Source organism: Pongo pygmaeus, chromosome 2, assembly GCF_028885625.2.
Source record: "Pongo pygmaeus isolate AG05252 chromosome 2, NHGRI_mPonPyg2-v2.0_pri, whole genome shotgun sequence".
NCBI lineage: Eukaryota > Metazoa > Chordata > Mammalia > Primates > Hominidae > Pongo > Pongo pygmaeus.
This window is the reverse complement of record NC_085930.1, coordinates 64,919,865-64,938,144: the sequence shown is the minus strand read 5'-3', so window position 1 is coordinate 64,938,144 and position 18,280 is coordinate 64,919,865. Positions and strand designations below refer to the sequence as shown.

Sequence of the window (18,280 nt, the reverse complement as noted above, 5' to 3'; positions counted from 1 at the left end):
CTGAGAGGCTATTCCAGGGTTGAGCACAGGGACCCTGGGGGAAGGCAAAGGGGATAGTAGGCCGGTGGGCAGACCGCACTGTGCAGCAGGCCATGGAAAGGGGTCTGGCTTTCTCCCGAGTGGGCTGAGAAGCGGTGAAGAGGGTGGTGATGGGGGTCCTAAGTCCACACGAGTGATGCCATGCTGGGGAGATCGTGGGCCAGGGCCCAGCTGGCAGCTGAGTGAGGGGCTCCTGTGGGCACCTAGCCATGCTGCAGCAGAGGTGGGAGGGGGCCAGGTTGAGGACACAGTCTGAGGGCAGAGGTGTTAATATTTGCTGATGGATCTGGGTGGGGGTGGCCGAGGTGGGGGCAGTGGAGGTAGGAGCAAGAAGGACAAGGAGCAGTGAGTCCAGGATGGCGTCAGCTTTTAGCCTGAACCTAGTACGGGGGATGGATTCCACCCAGCAGGCCTCAAGGGCCATATTGCAGAAGTGAGGATGCTCAGTGAGGGGGCCTGGGCCGGTGATGAGGAGCTCGCCGCTGACCTGAGGGGAACTGGGGAGAAGCTGCAGCTGGACAGCCAGGGCCGGCTCCAGGATGGGGCTGGGAGTCTCCGCAAAGCTCCCTGCAGGAGTGACAGGCCCTCGACAGCCTCTCTGACAGCAGACGGCCAGGGCACTGGGCATTTACTGGTGGGAATCCCCTGCCATTGGGACCTTGCTACCCTCCCCTACTCCTAGCCCGTGTAATGAAGCCCTTCCTTCCCCAATCTGTCCTTGGTGGCCCTGCTGGGTGGTGAGTTCTCCATCCACCTGTGCCCTGCCTCACAGAGTTCCACGAGGTCTGCCAAGCATCACACAGGCCGAAGGTGGGCCTTTGGTGTGGCCTTGGACCCCCACCGCCTCCTCTCGCGACAGGACTTTACTTTCCCACCTGCCCTGGGGAGAGGGCTGCAGGACATGCTTCAGCCACTGAACTGTGAGCTGAGGGGTCTGTGTCACTTCAAGGGGGAAGCTGTGCGGTCCCCTATGGACACCCACCTCCTTCATTCATTCCACAAACATTTATTGAGCACCTACCCTGGCTAGGTGCTATGCTAGCACAGTTATGGTCCCCATCCTCAAAAAACATGCTTTCTAGTTAGAGAGGGATACAGAAGGAGATAAAGCCCAAGAATACAGAAATATGCTACAGTACAAGCATCAGGGGCATGGCTGGGAGAGCCAGAAGCCCACACTTCCGTCTCAGCTCCACTTCTGGCTGGGCAACCCAGAGTAACTTAGCCTTTCTGTGTCTCTGTATAATGGGGATGATAGCAGTTCACATAACAGAGTTACTGTGAAGAATCCATGAGTTCGTACTCATAACGTACCATGCCTCAGGCCTCAGAAACCATTTCAGGCTTCACAGCTGGAAGGAGAGGCCCGGGCTAGGAGAACTCACCCAGGGTGATGCCACAGAAAGCTGGGACGGCATCGACTTCAGCTGGAAGGGGCAGAAGGACGGGCAAGAAAGCCTACCCTGACGAGATGGCATTGAGCCTGGGCAGAGAACCAGGAAGAGGGTCCCTGGTGGAGGGAAGAGCCAATGCAAAAGCCTTGACAGGTAAAAAAAATGGGGGCACAGAAGGGTCAAAAAACTGGCTCCAGGTTACCCAGCAAGATGAAGGGTGCTGGGACTTATAATCCACGCTTCTGCCCCAGAAGTCCCTAAAAATTCCCTCTACCCTCCGGATGCCCTTCCTGCTGCTGAAAATCCACTCCGTCCAACTCTGCAGTCACCCCATCCCCACAGTCTCTCTGTGTATACCCGTTACTCTTTCTTTAGCTCTTCTTGATTCCACCCTGTAAGGACCCAGCATTAACAGGTGCTGCCTGCAACATTCTCACCATCTATACCTGACCCACCTCTGTACCCCCGGCCCTGCTGCCCCCTAAAATGCCCCAGCAGGAAGTGTAGTCAGAGCCTCCTGGCTCCATCTCTGCTGTGTGCTCCCAGGTCTGGTCTTAGCTGCCTCCTCTAAAGCTGGCTGAGCCAGCTTTTCCTCACATCAGATGACGATTCAGATTCAAGTGTGACAGGTAAGCACAGACTGCACCAGTCACTTCCTGCACACGCATCTCTCATTGTCTTTCAGCGGCAAGCTGAGCTGCTGGTGGGAAAAGTGAGCTGTGTGAGGCTCTGAGGAAGAGCCGCTGCAAGGCTGTGGATTGCACGTGGGGAACACCTACCTGCTGGAGCCAAGCACTGAGTGCTTACCCTGGTATTTTCCCAGCAGGGGTGTGCAGGATCCAGAAAAGGGTTCTCTCTCTCTCTTTTAAGACACAGGTCTCACTATGTTGCCTAGACTGGCCTCAAACTCCTAGTTTCAAGCGATCCTCCTGCCTCAGCCTCCCAAGTAGCTGGGACCACAGGTATGTGCCATTGTGCCTGGCTCCAGTCCTTTTTAACTGTTCAGGATGCCTAAGAGATGTAGAAGTGGATGGATGCCCAAGCACCTAGCTTCAGCCTCCAGGTTTCCCAGCCTACCCTCCAGCTCAGGCCCTAAGACCTAGTGGGCAGATTCTACTCTCTGCTCCAGGCCAGTCAGAGCCCTGCATCCTGCTTGCCCAAGTAAGTGGTTCAGGGAGAGGCACAAGAGCCAGAAGGAGCCAATGAGTGGAGGTGAATCTCTCTTCCTCCTACTGGGGTTGCCTTGAGGTCGGACTACAGGCCTGGGGTTCTCTGATGGCCCTCCTGCCCTGGGTCAGGGAGGATCTGGCAAGGGGCAGGGCCAACCCTGAGGCAGATGGAGCCAAGAAATACCCGGGACTTTTCAGGTCCATGAACCAGTAAAGCCTCTTTGCTTAACCCAGTTTGATAGAGTTCCTGTCACATGCAACAGAGAAGGCCATGATTAACGCAGAGACCAACACAGTGTTTGGAGTGCCCGAGGATCTCCATGGTCAGAGGTCTGAGCCCTGGTAACTGTTAACTGCTTGCGGGGGTGAGGATAGACTCACCAAATTCAGCATTCGGAGAGTCCCTGCACACCTGGAAATGCCCTTCCAATGCAGCAACCCAGGGTCCTGCAGAGAGGTGCCGCTTCCAGCCTTTCCCACACTGCCAGGGCCAGCAAGCTCGCCACCTCCGGAGGCTGCCTGCTCCATCCAGCTCTGACTTTTACACCGCACTTTCTGGTAGTGTGAACCCAAGTGGCTTCCCTGGTATTGATCCCAGAGAGAAGGCAGGAGAATCACCCTCTGAAGTGTGGCAAGCACCCCCTGCAGGGCTTCCCTTGGCACTGTCTTCTTCTCCGAGGCTCAGCACCAGCCACCTCAGACCCAGGCCAGGGCTCGGGATCCTGGGCTGCGGGTAGCATCAAGGGCTACAGGCCACAGTGGCCCGTGTCTAGGGGAGGGGGGTCCCAACCTCCAAAGACCCAGCTCAGAGTGCTCCTAAGAGAGCCCATCCTTTACACCATCAGCACCACAGGCTACGGGAGCAGCACTGCACATCCTCTGGGCCCAGCACTTCTGGTGTGTGGCCTTGAGCTTGGGCCTGGGCTCTCAGCCTGGCTGCCTGCACCTACGCTTCCCAGGATGGCTGTGGGGATTCAGTGAGACAATAGGTGGAAGGTGTTCAGCATGGGGCCTGGCGCTTGGTCCAGGGTCTGCACAGGCCGGCTCTGCTCACTGCTATTTTTATCAATGACAGCAGACACATTAAATACAAGGAGCACAGAGCTAGAGCATGCAGATCAGGGGTACTCTCTGAGCCCTGTTCCCACAGGTGGAGGGGAATGGCCCCCTGGGGGCGCTGGAAGGGTGAAACAGCCACGCTCCCTGCAGGATCCCTGCGACAGCATCCCCTGCCTCCCTTCTGCAGTAGCTCCAGCAGGTGGATGGGACCTGAGGCTGCTGGGCCCCAGGGGCTGGGTGCCGAGTGTAGGGGAGGCCAGGTCCACAGAAGGGGACTGCCTCCAGGTACAGGGCCCTGTGCTGGAAGGGCGTCAGAGGCCCCTGTGAAAAGCTCTTAGTCAAGTAGTCCAACCACACTGTCACACCAGGTGGCCACTCAAGCCTTGCATACATGTTTCTCAGAGACAAGCTTCTCGCTCCTTTTTGAGGGTGCCCGTGTCATCATGAAGCAGCTCTGGGGCCAAGGATGCTCTTGCAGAGGTGGGAGCGGTCTGGGGTGGCTCACCTGTGACAAGGTCACCTGGGCTCATTCCAGGGAGGAAAGTGACAGAGAGAAAGTGGACATAGCCAGGCATGTACCCCTGACGGCGTGTACCAGGTACAGGAGCAGGAGATGCTGGGGTGGGGTTCCAATACGGAGGTGACAGACTCAGTGAGGTCTCTGCTGGGCACCTGCCCCAGCTCCATGTGCCGCAGGGCTGCATGGCCTCCCACAAATGGTGTGGCTCTGCCTCCTGGACTCAGTTTACAGATCTGTCACCCAGTGAGGAGGTAGGGAGCCCAGGGCTATACCTGTGGTAGCAGTTCCTACATCATGGATTTTAAGAGGATGTGTTCAGGAGCCAAGTGGCCAGGGTGTGACGTCCCTAGTCGCCTACCAACTATGTGAGACTCAGCTCACCCACTGCACAGGGTAACGTGCGTTAGCGCGTGACAGGCCCTGGGAACCGCGCCTGGCGCACCGTCAGCACATGGAAGGATTAGCTATTCTCGTTATTTCTGACTGCTTGGCCCATCACAATGCCTGTTTGGGTCTTCCTAAAGCCCAGCCCTGGAAGCTCCCTTCCCTTGGCACTCACTCTGGACACAGAAGCCCTCGCTGACCGCAACAGCTGCCATCCACTGCACAAACATGTTCCAGGTGCAGACAGTGAGGCTCAGAGAGTTCAGGGAGTTGCCCCAGGTCCCGCAGCTGATAGGTGGCAGAGCCAGGACGGAAACCCTCCTGCCTCTGGCTCCTGCACCCCCGCCCTCCCGTGGCACTGCCAGCCAGACCAGCTGTGTGGCTGTCAGCTGGGCCAGGTGGGATTAAGCGGCAGATGCCCAGAGGAACATCTGGAGGCCTGGTAGACCTCGGCAGCCCCTGGGATGCCCTCCCCACCAACCCACACCACTTTCTCAGGCTTCGTTTCTGTTCTTCCTCCCCGTTTGCTGCTGGCTCTCCCACTTTGGTACATGATTCCCTTAAAGGGGGCGGCCCCCCAGACAGAGGCCTGTGCCAGGAACGCTCACTGCTTCATTGCTAGGAAGGGGTGGGAACTGAGAGCTGTGCTGGAGGCCGGGCAAAGGCCGGGACATACCACCCCGCAGGGAGAGAAGTGGAGGTGGTACACAGGCACAGGGCCAAAGAAAGGGAAGGGAAAGGGCAGTTCCTACTTCAACTAAAATCGTGCCTAGCTAAGACCCAGCAATTCCACTTCCAGCCATATGATCTAGAGGCCTGCCAGGCGTGTGTGTAAGGATCACAACCACTGTCACACTAGTGCTAGTTATGAAAAGCTAGAAGCAACTGGCCAAATAACCTATAGCCACAGCGGGGACTACCACTCAGCAGCACACAGGAGCAAGGCAGCCTGTGTGTAGAGCCCAGCGATACCCTCATAAGACAATGTCACAGTCCTGCGCCCTGAGTGATGTCAGCAAGGATCCAACAGTAGCAGCTAATACATAGTAAGGCCCTATCCTGTGCCACGTCCTGCTCTCAGCACTTCACACAGACCAACGCTTCACCCTCACCACCCTGGGAGGAGGGTGCCCCTGGCATCAGCCCATTTCACAGATGCAGCCACTGTAGGACTGGGGGTTATGCTGCCCAAGGACATAGAGATAGGACGGGGGACAGCCAGGATTTAAAGCCAGGCAACCAAGCCCCAAGCTGTGTTCTTAACCATGGCTGTCTAGAGTTCCCAGGAGTGCACACAAATGCACAGGAAAAAAATCTGGAAGGGGAGACTGCAACATGCTGAGTCCAGGAGGATGTTATCCTGAGCTGCAAGGCATGCATTTTCTGTGAAGAATGTATTCACGTGCTACACAGATAATTAAAAGTTAACTGAATAAGAAAGAATCTACACAGACCAAAGCTGGCTGGTTGAGGGAGGTGGTTTTTCCTGGTTTCCTCTCTCCCCACTGCTGGCCTCCACCTGTCCACTCTGCAGGGACCCCTGGTTATCCCAGCCTCCCCACTAGGGCACAAGGGCCTGGGTCGAGAGATGATCCTGGAGCTGGGCTGTGCCCAGGAGCAGTGGGGACAGACTTCGGGGACCATGTCAGGTGGGCCAGCAGGACGCAACCCTCCCCTGTCCAGCGCATTGCTCTGGCCGTGGCCTGTGCAGCAGTGAGAGCAGCCGTACTCTGCAGCAAGCCACAGGCAGATCACAGGCTCAGGAGAGAGCATCCTGGTAGATGTGAGATGTCCAAGATGGTAGATGTGAGATGTCCAAGACTCTTTGTTCTTAGCTGAGCAAACCAGTAAGCCATTGCCCCTTGCTGGCCCCAAGTGAATGCACCATTCCCCAGAGGCTCTTCCTGAGACAGGCCTCTCTGACATCCCAAGATAGTGCTTCCATGTGTCCTAGGAATGGCTCAAAAGCACCATCTCCCCCAGTCTAGGAGAAGAGAGAACAGCGGGCAGACAGAAGAGGGAGCCAGCTCAGGCACTGGCTTTGAGGTGGCCAGGTCCCACTGCGCCATTCATCACCCTAGTTTGACCTCCTGGGAAAACTGTCGTCTGCCCCTGGCTCCCCGGATGTGTGTCAGGAACCACCAGCCCAGGGGAGCTGGTGCCAGGCCAGCATCTGATGAGGCCAAATCCCAGTGGCCCAGGGAGTGGAAATAACGAGAAATCTCAGGTTGGACAGGAGCCTGCACATCCCCCAGGCCAAGTGCTCAGCCCTCCTCCCCTTCCTCTTGCTATTTTTGGCTGTGCTAAGAATAGTCTGCTTTAAATACCCATCGCTCCTTGGATCTGCTCTCAGGATGGTCGACAGCACCTTTCCAGGACCCCCTTGGGGAGCAGCCACTCCATGAACCCAACTCATGCATCTCCCCAAGACCCCCAGACACAGCCCTGGGTCTGGCCTGCATCTGTCTGAGTTCCTTCCATCCAGGACACGGTTCTGGGTCTGGCCAGCAACTGCCCCTGAGCACTCCTCACTACCCCCAGACATGGCCTCAGGTCTGGCCTGCATCCCCCACAAGACACAGACCTGGGTCTTTCCTGTCTGCCCCTGCCCCCCACTGACACAACTGGTCATACCCCTGCTCAAAGGCCTTTGTGTCCCACATCACCCCTAGGCCTGACATCCAAAGTTGGGCAGGGCATGGCCCAACATACCCCACTCGCTATGGTGGACTTGGGGGTGATGGAACAGAAGGGCCAGGGACTCAAGTTGCTTCAGCACAGAAAGCTCCCATTCTGCCCCTGCTCAGCATGTTGTGTGTTGCCGTCCCCACCAGCAGTCCCAGGCGGGGCTGGGCCTCAGCACACAGGCTGGCACCGTCCTAGCCACCGACCTTGTGTGGCAGCTTCCTATGCTCATAGGCCATGTTGGACCTCAAGCTCCGTGCTTGGAAGGATGCAGCCACGCCCACCCGCCGAGGCCCAGCAAGCCACAGTTGTCCACCCTGAGGGGTCACCCATGGTACTCACTTGTTGAAGAGGTTCAGGCCGATGCGGTAGTGCCTCTTGCGGATGACATCGTTGCTAAAGGCAGGCGAGTCCCAGCTGTTGCGGGCCTCCTTGTGGTAGGTCTGCTTGCTTAGCGTCTGCTCCCGCAGGCTGTCACGGGACGATGACTCGGAGCTGCAGTTGATGGTGTCGTTGGAGTTGGACGTGCTGTTGATGCTGTCATTGTCACCGTCTGAGTAGTCCGACTCAGACTTGCTCTGCCGGTTGGCTGAGCCATTGATGGCCAAGTGGCTGTCCAGGGGCCTGGGGGGCCGGGGCCGCAACTCAGGCTCCTCCCGGGGGAGGCTCTTGGGGGCGCTGCTGTGGGGACCATGCTTGGGGCTGCCCTGCTGCCCGCCGAGGCTGCGCTCGTAAGCACTCTGCCTCTTGAGCGAGCCCCGCTCTGAGCGGTCACTGAGGTCCACAGAGCTGTCGCTGGGTGGTTCGATGGTGAGCAGCGGGAGATGCTCCACCCGCAGCCGCTGCTCCTGCCGCTCCAGTGACGGTGTGCTCCGGCAGCTCGTGTCCGTGTCGGCCTTGTCCTCTTTGTGGGCCAGGGCCCAGTAGTCTGGGGCTGCACCCCCAGCCCGTAGCCGCAGGTCCGACTCAGTGCTGGATGGCCGGTCCCCTGCCTGCGAGAGGGGCAGAGGGGGCGACAGCTCCTCCTCATCGATGTACAGGGTGACATCACTGTACGAGGCCGTCATCTCATCCAGTTTGCGGTGGTCCATGCTGTGCAGGGCTGTCTGGGGTTCGGTGTCCCGGGCCCGCGCCGCATCCAGGGCCGGTGCCTCCTCAGTGTGCAGGCTGCGGCAATTGAGGGCATCGTCGATGGACTCGGCCAGTGATTTCACTTGCCTAGAGAAGGCGTCCTCCAGCTCGGTGATGGCGTCCGCAAAGTCGCTGGAGGGGGCCGGAGACTTGAGGGTGGTTGGCTCGCTGAGGTCACCACACTCAGGGGGCACCAGGGCTCCCAGCTGGGAGCCGTCGTTAGTCACTGAGACCTGCTTCCCCTCGAAGTAGGAGCTGTGCACTTTCTCAGGCCCCTCAAAGGAGAACTGCATCCTCATGTTGGACAGCACAATCCGGCGTGACATGCGGTTCTCTGACATGGAGCTGCGCAAGCGCTCGAAGTTCTTGTTCATCTGGTACTGGCGAAACGCCGTCTGGATGGTGCGGGCTGCATGGCGGGTTACCAGGCGCCCCCCATACTTTCGTTCTAGCATCTCCACCTGGGGGTGGGAGAGGAGAATGAGAACAGCCCTGCATGTAGGCACAGTGTGACATCTACCAAACTCCTTCCCACTTCCTAGTCACATGGCTGTGCGACCTGGGAAGGTCCCAAAGTTGGTCAAAGCAACTGCTGAGGGATTCTGGTGGGCTTATGCAAAATATGAGTCCCGAGGTCAAACTGGATAGAGAAGCACCAAGTTAAAATGAGTGCAACCATGTTTTTCCTCTCTCAGACCTTTTTTTTTTTTTTCTGAGACAGAGTCTCGCTCTATCGCCTAGGCTGGAGTGCAACAGCGTGATCTTAGTTCACTGCAACCTCTGCCTCCTGGGTTCAGACGATCCTCCTGCCTCAACCTCCCAAGTAGCTGGGATTACAGACACCCACCACCATGCCCAGCTTATTTTTGTATTTTTAGTAGAGACGGGGTTTCACCATGTTGGCCAGGCTGGTCTTGAACTCCTGACCTCAGGTGATCCACCCGCCTCGGCCTCCCAAGTGCTGGGATTACACAGGCGTAAGCCACCGTGCAGAGCCTCAGAAACTTTAAAAGGCAGTGAGATACACTATGTTGAGTGTCCCCAGTGTCTTGGGATCACAGAAGCCCCTGGCCCTGGTGCATCTTGAGGTATGCCATCTAACGAAACCCATTTGGAGACCCTGGAAGAAGTATGCACAGTTCAAGAGACAGGCTAAAGATCCCAGCAAGGCCCACAGGCTTCTGGACTCATTTCCTTTCCACAGCATCAACCAGGCAGCTCTTGTGGCCAGAGGGGTCACTGAGTTTCAGGGAGACCCATGGGGTTTGCTGCACTGAGAAGCAGGCTTCAAGGCCAGGTGCCTGAGTTCTAATCCAGGCTATGCCCCTTGGTAGCTGGGTGGCCCAGAGTAAGCACTGAGCCCATGCAGTTCCTCGGTTTCCTCATCTATTAAATGGGGTAGCGCTGGGACCTGCCTCCTATGACTGTGGTGAGCCCAGGAGACAGAGGCCAAGGGCTGGCACATGCCAAGCACAGAGGCAGCTGGGCTGGAAAGACCCTCAGCTGCATTCTGGGAAGGGATTTACAGTTTGTAAAGCCCTAAGCTCCCTTACTCTACAGATGGGCAAACTGTGGCCCAGAGAAGACTCAACACATACTCAAGAGGCCTCCAGGCTCCGGAGCTGGCTTTCCCTCATGAACACCGCCATTCCTGATGGCTCGTCTGGCCTGCACGGCTCGTTCCTGTGAGGGCTGGGCTACATGCAGGGAGGGGGCGGGGTGAACCCTGGGCGCTTCAGTGGGACACACAGACCTCCTGAATTCCTGAGGCACCCGTGACCAAGGAGGGCCCTGAGGGCCGCTCCCTGCACCTTGCTCTTGAGTGGACAATGAACACACTCCTGCGGCCAAGATAAGGAATTGGCTTCTTCGCCAAGCCAGGCCTCTCGGGGTGCTGGGGTGGTGTGGGCATGTGATGTGGGGCTAGGAGCCAGGCAAAGTGCTGCACCTGCCTATATGGTCCCAGATGCCCACTACATGCTGGGCATCACGTCACACCTGGAAGTGGAATGGGAGGCATAGAGGTCCCTGCCCTCGAGGAGCGAGGGGTCTGTCAAGGAGAGCAGGCAGCTGCAGGCGCAGAACTGAAATAATGCCAAACAAATAATGCCAGCAAATCGAAGGCTGCGGCCTGCACCAGGGAGACTGGCTCAGGGCCACGTAGGGCCTTGCACGCCCATGCGTGCCGCCTGGCTCTGGGTGGTCCCAGCAGGCTGGGTGGAGGAGAAGAGCTCGGGGGGCTTGAGGGGAGCAGATCAAAATGACTTTTCCAATCCCAGGCCAGAGTCTGTTTTCTCTCTCGCCCTGTTACTGAACGCCATCCAAGTAATGACCTCACTTCCACAACTGCAAGCAGAAAGTTTCTATTTTTTGGGTTGTGAGTGGAGCTTAGAAAGCCCCTGGGGCCGATAAGAGGCCCGAGGCTGGGATCTAGGAAGGCTTTCTTCCCTCACTGTACTTTGTGGGCGGCACAAGCATGAGGACCTCCAGCTCAGGTCTAGAGCTCCCCGCAGGGCCTTCTCACCTGCTGGCTCCGGACCTCGAAGACCAGGCAGCCACCCTGTTTTCCTGAGACCTCCTGCCCAAACCTGTGTGTGTTGGGGGCAAAGGGACTTCAGGAAGGCAGCAGTGGGCTCTGCGTTTGTTCACCAGAGCCCCTGGCAGTTCCTCCCCCAGGGAGACACACATGGACCTGGGGCTGGCTACTCTTCCTCATCCCCAAACTTACTGTGAGTCATTCTTCTTTCTGGGATGGAACTATTGCCAGGCCCGGTCAAAAAGTTTCCTGGGACCCAGTGGAGGAGATTCTACTAACATGTGCTCATCTACTATGTGTGCTGGGGACCCCCACACCCTCATGCCACCTCACAGCAGCTTCTGCTCTCCCGAGGGGTTTCGCTACCCCACTTCTCAGCAAGGACAAGATGCTCAGCGGAGGGAAGCCGCTGCCCCAGGGCACATGGTTACTGGATCGAGGAGTTGACCCCGTGGCCAGGGTTCCCCCATCCGGCCCTCACTTGTCCCTTCAAGCGAAACTTCTGAGCAGTACAGAAGAGGAACCAGGAAGAATGCCCTTCAGCAAAGCAGAACTGTCACTTCTCGATGACACAGGGACAGTACTTGAAACCCACTCAAGTTTCCTGCTTCAGGGACAGAAAGCCACTGGAGGGCACAGTGGGCCAGGGGCCAGAAGAGCACAGGAGACCAGCCCTTGGGCTCCTTTCACTAAAACGGACTCTGTGTCATCCAGACTTAAAACTCCTCGTGGAATCGGGCACCCTACTTTTTCATCTGGTGATTCTCATGCAATCTGTCCCATTACCACTTTTGCTGAGCTTTCCAGGAAGCTCAGTGGAGCATCAAATGCTCAGTGGCCCTTGATGTCGCCTCCTCCCTCTTACCTCTTTGGTACCTCTTCCAGGCCTTCCTTTCCATCTCACACACTCGGCAGCCTTTCCATCAGCTGTTCCCTCTTCCTGGAACAGCCAGCTCTAATGCCACCTTAGAGAGGTCTTCCCAACCAGCCTTACCCAATGCTATTGTCTCCCGTAGCTGCCCTATTTCTTTCCCCAATTTTGAGAATCCCTAGAGTTTGCATCACTTTCTGGAAGTCAACTGCCTCTGCATTGCTAACTTGCTCCTGTCCAGCTCCTGTGCCACAGTGGAGCTCAAGAGCAGGGGCCTTGCCTTGGTCACGGGCATCCAACACAGTGTCTGGTGCATAGTGGGCGTTCAGATAATACGCATGGAATGAAAATGAATAGCTGCAGTCCTATTAGGCCCACAGTAAGCATATAATTCTCTTCAAAGGCCTCTATTAAGTCCCAACCTTTCTCCTTTCTGTTTAAATGGCTCTGCTGCAGACATCTCTTACTATAAACCGTGGTCCACTTTGGATCTGGGCATCATGGATAAAGGAACAGAGGCTGCTCTGCCCTGTCGGCCCGGCCTAAGTTGCAAGGCAGCACTGACAGCCAGGTGAGGAAGGGGCTGATGGGGGATTCCCTGTCAAGAGAGTGGACGACCCCCAACCCAGGCAGTATCTGCACCACTCCCTTAGGAAGTTGGGGCACACCAGGCCCAGAACTCTACTCCTTAAAGGACAAAAAGGGGAGCAACTTGAATCTATACTCCCAGCAAACACAAACAAAAAAAAAAAAACCACAAAAATTGTTTTTAAAGAAAAAGGATAACCAGGAAGATCTGAGAGCAAGCAGAGGGCGGGTGGGGCCGCAGGATGGGTGTGGGTGGGAGTGAAGTCCAGGCGGCTTCTGCAGCATGGAGTCTGGGAAGACGGGAAAGGGCCCTGAGGCCAGCAGGGGCAGAGGCGGCTGCCAGGGCATATGGAGGAGCTGTCTAGAGCTCAGTGCCCAGGAGCTGGGGAGAGTCTGACAGCCCTCCCCAGCCTGCCCCCGCAAGCTTGCAGAGCTGCTGCCTGGGAGTCCAGGTTCTCTTGAAGCCTCAAACTGCTAAGGGGCTTGTCCCTGCACTGGCTCACTCACCCCCTCATTCATCCATCTGTTCAGTCACTCAGATCCTCATTAAAACACCTACTGTGCACCTGCACTCGGAGGGACTTGGAAGCGAGAGCTCTTGGCCTCCCCAGGGACCACTCAGGGCCTCGCTCTTTCCTCTGCACCCCAGGATTCTCCTCTCCTGACTCAACCCTGAGAGGCTACCTCTTGTCCTCCCTCGAGCCCAGCCCTAGGCACACTGTGGGTCTGGGCCACCTCTAACGGCCAAGGCCCCTGGGGGAGGGGTGCAGTCTTTAGTGGGGGGATTTCCCACAGGAGCAGGGAGGTGTGAGCCAGGAGGAATAGAGCAAGCAGCCTCCCCTGGCTGGCTGCAGATGGGGTTCTTTCCAGAGTTTGTGATATTTATGCTGTCAATGGACCTCCCTCCCTCAGCCCTCTCCTGGGTCTTTAGAACCTCAGTGGCTGGCCATGTACCCAGTGTGTCCTGATGACATTGGGCCTCATGCTCAGACACCTATCATGGTCCCCCAGATCTGGGCCATGCAGCACGTGGAACCCAGGCCATGGCAAAGCCTCATGTGAAGACGACTCTCTGGAAGTCCCCAGAAGGAACGCCAGAAACAACCCAGGTCCTTCATACATGCCAGCCAGAGCCATCTGGGGCAAGAGGCTCCTGAGAGCAGCTACAGGTGGAGCTGGAACTGGGACAGAGCCCTCAGCCTTAGCCCATATGCACCCCAACTCGAGTCTATGGGAGAGATCTGCCACTATGCCTGGTGGGGGCACACATGGTGGGCAGAGCTGCCCTGCGCTTGCATGTGTGGCCTGAGGGGCTGTGCTCTCCTACCTGCTTGTCCTGCAGGTCTGAGGAGAGCTCATAGCTCTCAGAGAGTGAGCGTGAGCGCTTGATGGCCTCCTCCTCGGCCTGCTTGCGCAGGATGGAGGTCGAGTGCTGCAGCTTGGGCCTCCGCGTGCGCTGCTGTTGCCCCGGCGGCCCCGAGTACAGCCCATAGGCTCCCACTGATGTGTGCTCGTAGTGATCCGGGCTCAGGCTGGAACCGGGCACCAAGGGGCCCTGGGGGTAGGCCGAGGGGCTGTCCAGGGACGTGCCAGTCTCACTGCTGGGGGCCTCGCCCTCGACGCTGCAGAGGAGAGAGAGGCAAGAAGCTTCTGGTGAGCGGGAAATCTGAACACGACCCTGGGCTGTGGGGCGTGACCCCACCATGCTCCTGGAGGAGCCCCCATGCCCATTCTTCTCACACCCCGTGGTTGAGTCCACATGTGCAGCTGGCAGGACCCTGCAAAACCCCTCCACTCAGCACCCCACCCACGCGGGTTCAGTTTCTCTGTGAAGCGCACCATCCTCTGACATCCCATACACCTTCCTCATTGATTTTGCTCACTGTCCATCACCCACATGCAAATGCCAGCTCCCTGAGGACAGCAGTTTTGACTACTGGGTCACTGACCATCCCCAGAGCCCAGAGCAGTGCCTGGCACACAGCAGGTGCTCAGCAATTACTGACTCAGCGAGTTCTGTCGCCTTTTCTCCTACCACCTGCATTAAATACGTCACTGAATTTAAACTTAAAAAAAAAGGCCGGGCGCGGTGGCTCACACCTGTAATCCCAGCACTTTGGGAGGCCGAGGCGGGCAGATCATGAGGTCAGGAGATCTAGACCATCCTGGCTAACACGGCCAAACCCTGTCTCTACTAAAAAATACAAAAAATTAGCCGGGCGTGGTGGTGGTCGCCTGTAGTCCCAGATACTTAGGAGGCTGAGGCAGAATAGCGTGAACCTGGGAAGTGGAGCTTGCAGTGAGCTGAGATCGCGCCACTGCACTCCAGCCTGGGCTACAGAGCAAGACTCCATCTCTAAAAAAAAAAAAGCCCCAATAATTAACAAAAGCGATTCTGCACTGTATGCCTACATGGGGCCAGCCCTTGTGATGGTGTTTGCTGTGAGTGAACTGTGCCCTCCACATTTGTGTGTTGAAGCCCTGGCCCCCACCTCAGCACGGGACTGTGTTTTGGAAACAGGGTCTTTGTGGACACTGGGGTGTCCTGATCCAGGCTGACTGGTGTCTTTGTAGGCAGACGAGATGAGGCCATGGACACGCATAGAGGGAGCAGCATGCGAGGACCCGAGAAGGAGAAGACCACCTGCAGGCCAAGGAGAGGGGCATGGGGGAACCCACCCTGCCTACGCCCTGATCCTCGACTTCCAGCCTCCAGAATTGTGTGACAATAAATGTCTGTTGTCGAAGGCCCCTGTGTGTGGTGTGTGTCACGGCGAGTTTGGAAACTCATACAATGCTGTATATACATTTTCTCTAAATCTTAAAAGCAGTCTACAAAGAGGAATCATCAACTCCCCTTTTCCAGGTGAGGAGACTGAGGCCTACAGGGGGTGCCAGGATGACCCAGGTAGGAAGTAGGTGAGTCAGAGTTCAAGCCCAAGTGGCGGGACCCTGAGACCCGGTGTTCCCCTCTGCCTCAACACCTTCTGTCCCCGCAACGTGCACACATTTCTCTGACGTCTCCAAGCACCATGGGGGAGCAGTGCCCCTGGTGAGGCCATGTGGGGCAGGCTGACAAGCTCATCCCAGCTTGGAACTCGCAAGCCTTTTTACTGTGTGCAGACGCCGGTTTCTGCTGCAGGTGGCTTCTCAGTGTAGAACGAGCAGGGAAGGGAGAGAGTTATGTCACAGTTTCCAATACAACGTCCAGTCACCCTGCCAGGTGCCCTGTCCCTGTCAGATCACTCAACCTTGGGCTAGAAGGACCTTGAAAGACCCTCTGCTCCCATGGGCTGGGGTGGAGGTCCCACTAGATGGGCACAGCAGAGAGATGGGCACACAGACCCCACGCAGCTGCGGTCCCCCCTCCTGGTGCCTCCTTCAGAACTTCTTCAGACCCAGGGCAGTGGGTCCAGCCCTGTTCTGCTCTGCTTCTGTCTCTGCTGCTCCTCACGGGGCCTGGAGGACCCCAGCGTCCAGTGCAAAATGTGACTGTCACCGGCTCCAGGGAAGCCTGGAGTCGGGGCCCCAGCAGGCGGCCTGGAGCAGAGGGCACAACCAGTGGCCCAGGTGGTAGGGAGTGACAGCCCTTCGTTGCCAATTCTGCCCTGAGCCAGGGTTGGGCTGCAGATCTCGGCACCTGCTTTCCAGCCTGCAGATTAGGACAAGACTTCTGGCTCTGGCCTCCGGGGTCAGGCAGGGGATGCCCACCCCACTCTCCAGGAGCTGGGCCATGACAGAGGCCTCTTCCTGAAGAAGAGCCTGAATGAAGAGAGGGTCCCAGGGCCCTCTGCCTGGCTCTGCTCTCATTGGACTGAGAATCAGGGCAGGCTGCCCCTCCCTTCAAGGTCCCAGTTTCCCTATCAGTAACACGGTGGGCTGGACTCAATGCCTTCAAGACATCTGAGGAACACCACCCTTCGAGATTCTCCACATCACGAGAGTCTCCCAACCCCCTCCCCTACAGTCCCCACCAACAGCAGCCTCCTTTGGGCCTGGTGTGTGTGCCTTGGTAGGGGGCGAGAGGGAGAACAGGCAGATCTGAAAATCCTGCCATTGTATTGCTAAAGCTTTGAGCAGGGCCTCGCAATAAACACCAACCTAATCAACTGTACAAAGGAGCAAATGAGTCCCCATCTCAGACTTCAGGCCCCAGAGCCTCAGGTCGCAGGGGAGCGACGGCCTCACCGGGAAGCCCATCCCACACTGTCTGACCCCAGAGCCCACGCCTCTGCTCCAGGCCTGTGCACCTCCCTCTGTCTCGCCTCGTCTTTGCAGCCTGGGTGCACATCACACACGCCCGGGACTGGAAGCGCTTGTCAGGGGCCAAATCTGTGCTTCCAGGCACAGATGACAGAGAACAACGGCTCGTCCTTAAAGAGATGCAGCCGGGGCTCGTCCTTAAAGAGATGCAGCCGGGCCTCCACTCCTAAGAGGAGGATTCAAAACAATCTCATCACCCTAAGTTCACAGAAGCACAGAGACAGACAAGTGGTTTCCCTGCAGGTCCCTGGAGCTGAAGCAGGAAGCCCCTTGGTGGCCCACGGGCTGCTGCTGACCTGCTGGGAGGCACCGTCACGGAGGGGAGTGCGGGACCCTCACTGTGCTGCCCCCCTGACCCAGGATGAAGGAGCAATGTTCACCTCAAGTCTGAAGGAATTCCACCCTTCACCAAGCCCTTTCTAACCTGACCTGAAACCACTGTGAGCAGGCAGAGCAGGGCATCCTTCCCTGATGGTTGGGGGTGAGGGAGGGCCCAGGCCTGCCTGAGAACTTGAGAGGGGCCTTTGTTCCCAGTTGGCCACGGTGTGGGGCAGACGGGGTTGGGGAAAGAGATCAGGCGGCAGCCACTGAACTCAGAATGGGCAGGAGATGGGAGTGCCTGGCGCTGGTAGTGCAGGGTGGCTTTGGGCCCCGGGACAGGGTATCTTTGGGGATAGGATTGCAATGGTGGTAGCCTGGGGCAGACTTTCTGGGCCTGTGGCAGTCCAGGATTCTGCTCTGGGCACTCCTGGGTTCCTGGCTGCCCCGGGTCAGCAGGTCCAGAACATGCTTGGGAGAGGCCGGGCCTCCCTCTCCAGGAAGGGAAGGTCTGACAGTCACCCACAGTCTTCCCTTCCATCCCGGAGCCAGGGTCCTGGGAGTCATCAGTTTAGTCCCTCCCCCGACTCAAACGCCCCCATTCAATCTGTCACCGGGTCCTGTCGAGTTTATTGATTAGCATCAGCTTGTGCAATGTGGCAGCCCTTCCACACTCCAAAAAAAAATCAAACCCAACTTCAAACCATCCCAAAAGAAAGAAATGGCTGGGCCATCCTCCTGCAACCAGTGTGGCACCACAGTGTTCTTCAGCCAACGTGGACAAAAGTGAGCACAGTGTAAAATTTTCCACATAGCTATGAACCCACTTTGAGCCAGAGGACATCACCTCTTGATGGCCCCAATCAGCAACTACGCAGTACAGTATTAGACCCTAAAAAAGAGGCTTTTTTGAGTTTATCTGAACTGATAAACAAAAAGATAACAAGTGAAAATGCTCAGTACTGACAAGTACATGAAGCCATGGGCACTCTAGGACTCTGCTGCTAAGAGTATAAATCAGTACAGAAAGTTATTGAACTTAAATGATGTGGACGCTTGACTATTTTCTGGCTGAACTTGTAAAGATGTTTTTCTCTATAGCAACACTCTGGGATCTCAGCCCCACCTTCCTGATTAGGACTCAGCTCTACCCAGTTTCTTCCTGGGGCAAGAAGAACTATCCTATGTCAACCTTTCCCTTTCTAGGGCAGAAACACAGATGCCCTAGTGACAGAGCTTGGCTATAAAGTGATGGTCGCATTTTACCAGCATACATGAGTCTCTAGGTGGGACTTCTGGGTTAGAGAACAGCCAGACTGGCTC

General features: G+C 57.0%; 1 protein-coding gene across 12 annotated transcripts in view; it reads right to left on the bottom strand.

The window, feature by feature from the left end:
- The window catches only part of IQSEC1 (IQ motif and Sec7 domain ArfGEF 1), a 397,406-nt gene that overhangs the window by 29,854 nt on the left and 349,272 nt on the right, over window positions 1–18,280 (bottom strand). For all 12 annotated transcript variants that reach the window (XM_054480326.1, XM_054480332.2, XM_054480334.2 and 9 more), the window contains 2 exons: window positions 13,704–13,998; window positions 7,593–8,842 (listed from right to left, as the gene is read on the bottom strand). In XM_054480326.1, coding sequence (XP_054336301.1) covers window positions 7,593–8,842; window positions 13,704–13,998 — 1,545 coding nt within the window. The remainder of the gene's footprint in view (window positions 1–7,592; window positions 8,843–13,703; window positions 13,999–18,280) is intronic.